This window comes from Priapulus caudatus, unplaced genomic scaffold (genome assembly GCF_000485595.1).
Source record: "Priapulus caudatus unplaced genomic scaffold, Priapulus_caudatus-5.0.1 Scaffold573, whole genome shotgun sequence".
Taxonomy (NCBI): domain Eukaryota; kingdom Metazoa; phylum Priapulida; class Priapulimorpha; order Priapulimorphida; family Priapulidae; genus Priapulus; species Priapulus caudatus.
Genome location: NW_014577634.1, coordinates 19,622 through 22,693, shown reverse-complemented (window position 1 = coordinate 22,693; position 3,072 = coordinate 19,622). Strand labels below are relative to the sequence as shown.

At 44.0% G+C, this 3,072-nt stretch overlaps 1 protein-coding gene across 1 annotated transcript in view; it reads right to left on the bottom strand.

The window, feature by feature from the left end:
* LOC106811774 overlaps positions 1-3,072 on the bottom strand; it is a gene marked incomplete in the record, with an annotated part of 18,488 nt that overhangs the window by 7,714 nt on the left and 7,702 nt on the right. Inside the window, 1 exon segment of the mRNA XM_014815489.1 lies at positions 146-276. Coding sequence (XP_014670975.1) covers positions 146-276 — 131 coding nt within the window.

The window sequence follows — 3,072 nt, the reverse complement described above, 5'->3', positions numbered from 1 at the left end:
TTCGGTTCGAACCCCCCAACCCCCCCTCGGCTACGGGCCTGTATATATATATATATATTTGTGCATGGTCTACAAGGATGTTCTATTCGAGACTCTGTATCTATCTAACTAACTCTGTGGCTCGGGTGTAGGCCTAAACACTTACTTGCCGTAGTCGTATCGCGCTGATATGACATAGTTGCCTGAGAATGTCGTGCTCTCCCGTAGAAGAATGTGGCCGTATTTCTTTCCTCTTGTTAGAATCACTTCCGCGCTGTTTCTAGACGTACTGGCGAAGAACCAGCTAGGCGAACGAATATTTTTAATTGCGTGTAATCGATAATCAGCACGCTTAAACAACAGGTTACTGACATTGCGCGATAGTTTCACATATGACAGCGCCAACAGGACTGAGCCATTTTATGCACTGTAGTAATTATTTATTACATTCAACTTGTAGTTGCTTAAATTCACTATTTGCGCTGAGAGTAATATATAATAAAAACAGGCGAAAATAAAAGAACCAGTGATATACCTACATATTAATGCGCTTACATTTCTAATTAATGTTGACATTAATGCCACTGATGTATTCTAATAAATTAATGCATCGTTCTATTATTTATTTCTTGCTTTTTACACATTATGTATTTACGCAATGGAATTTTTCGTCTGCAATGTCATACTGCCAACCATTTATTTCTATATGAAGTGGCGTTAAACACTAATTAGTTGCATTTTAGCAATAATTAGGAAGACTAGTCATACGTGTGAAAATGCACGAATACATTAGTCAATGCGCTCTACATCCTAAGTACGTCAAATGATGGCCGATGAATATAATATGCATCGGTGCATGACTTCTAGTTTAGGTCACTTTAGCTGGTAACTAAGCCGACGCAAGTTCGCTTTCCAAGAGCACTATTGCAAAGGGACCTAGATTTATATTCAATAGGAATGCGTGCGAGAATGGTAGAAGAAACTAGACGTGATGCGGCCATGATGCCGAGGCTCGACAAGGATTAACATTTTGTGTCTTCCAATCACAGCCTACGCCGAACCTCTCTATAATATAATATAAGGTGGGGACCCATCACAGTACCAAATCGCCGATCTCAGGAACTAGGGCATTCTGCTAGGCTAGAACGGTTTCCTACGATAGAGTTTGGCACAAAAACGAAAATAGCACGCCGTTAAGCGCACTAGCTGCGCTACGTCTTTCTGTTGAATTTTGGCATCTCCGTAAATAGAATAAGCCCCGCCTTCTTCGTTGATGGGCATGAATGGGGCGTCATGCAACGACTTGGCCCGTTACTGCGTGTAGGTGTTTGGCGAGACTGTTTGCTTTTTGTAAATAATGAAAGACCCGGCCGATGCATTTCGCACCGAAGTGGAAAAATTAGGCATTTTTACCCGCTTTCGGAAGTGAACGGGTGCGTCATTCATTGAACATTGAAGTTTTTCTTAAAATTAAATAATTCCGAAAATTCCTAACCGCGCTACTCGATCATTTTAGCCAATGAACGCGTAGCTGTGTTTGTGACGTCTTGCCCGCGCACTTGGCTTAGGGGTAATGCTATCCCCCGGGCGTGGAGGGAGGTGACCGCAACGTGGCAGCACTAGTGTTAGGATAGTGTTAGGATTAGGGTTAGGGTCAGGGTTAGGGTTAGGGTTAGGATTAGGGTTAGGGTTAGGGTTAGGGTTAGGGTTAGGGTTAGGGTTAGGGTTAGGATTAGGATTAGGGTTAGGGTTAGGGTTAGGGTTAGGGATAGGGTTAGGGTTAGGGTTAGGGTTAGGATTAGGGTTAGGGTTAGGGTTTTTGCATCGTGATATCTGTCCCCACACCATAGATTAATTTTTGTGGATCACATTGCCCATATATACCGCTGCGATATATATATAATTAGTGGTAGGTTTAGTGTTGGATCTCTTGTGGTTAGAGGTACCGTAAGGATTAACGTTTTGAACGTCATCGTCAACGTTATCACGTGACCTCCCTCCACGCCCGGGGGATAGCAACACCCTTGGCTTAGCGGGCCTCGAAATGGATATCGGAGGCAGGCACATCGCAACCCGCGTGTTTGTTTACATAATATATTATAGCTTTGTGACGTACGGTGTTCGGGAGTTCTGCGGTGATAACCTCGTAATTTCTCACATTTCCTTAAGGTGTATGCAACATTTTACCAATTTAGTGGTGTCAGTTAGTCACGGATCGATATGTCACAGTAAGTACTAACCGTATATGTTTCACATACGTTCACCTATTTTGCAGACAGGCGGTCGATCATTGTGAAAAATTGTGTGAATATTTATTTTTATTGAGACGTTCCAAGCCGACTGTGGTACAATGATAGAGATCATGGCGAGATTAAGAACTATGTAGCGTAACACATCGGCTTTGCTCTTACAACCATGCTCTCTATCCTTCAGCCCTTTCATCAGTCTTGTACGTCAATGCACGTGCGCCAAGAGTCATAAACTCAACACAATTTCATATCTGTTATTGTTTACGCCTGAATGCGTGATTGATCGGGGAGGGGGTGCATGTAAGAGGGAGACATTTTCTTTGGGGTTCCGAAAAACACAATTCCACTTGACAATTTCATGGGCCATTTGAATTGGAAGTTCTGCATAATAGACCCCCAACAAGCCCTTTGACTGACTAGTCAAGAAATTCAAAGGTCTGTATATTGCTCTTATTTAGCCGCCGATAGTTCTTTTTAAAACAAAGTCTTCATTGTTATCTTTTAAAACTACAGACCATCCGCTGACCGCTGTGGAGACGTGCGCCGGGCCTCGAATTTGGCGCACGTCTCCACTGCGGACAGCGCTTCATATACTTGAAAATCCCCGCGGTCGCGTGCGCATATCCCGCGGAACTGCGCGTCTCATCCGCGCGCAGCGCTCGGGATCAACAGCAAAGCTGTGCCACGCAATCTTGTATCATGTCTCTCCGGATGCATGCGTGCTGTCTGTCTGTCTTTCTGTGTACCTGTCTGACTAAATGTCTTCCTGTCTGTCTGTCGGTCTGTCTGTCTGTCTGTCTGTCTGTCTGTCTGTCTGTCTGTCTGTCTGTCTGTCTGTCTGTCC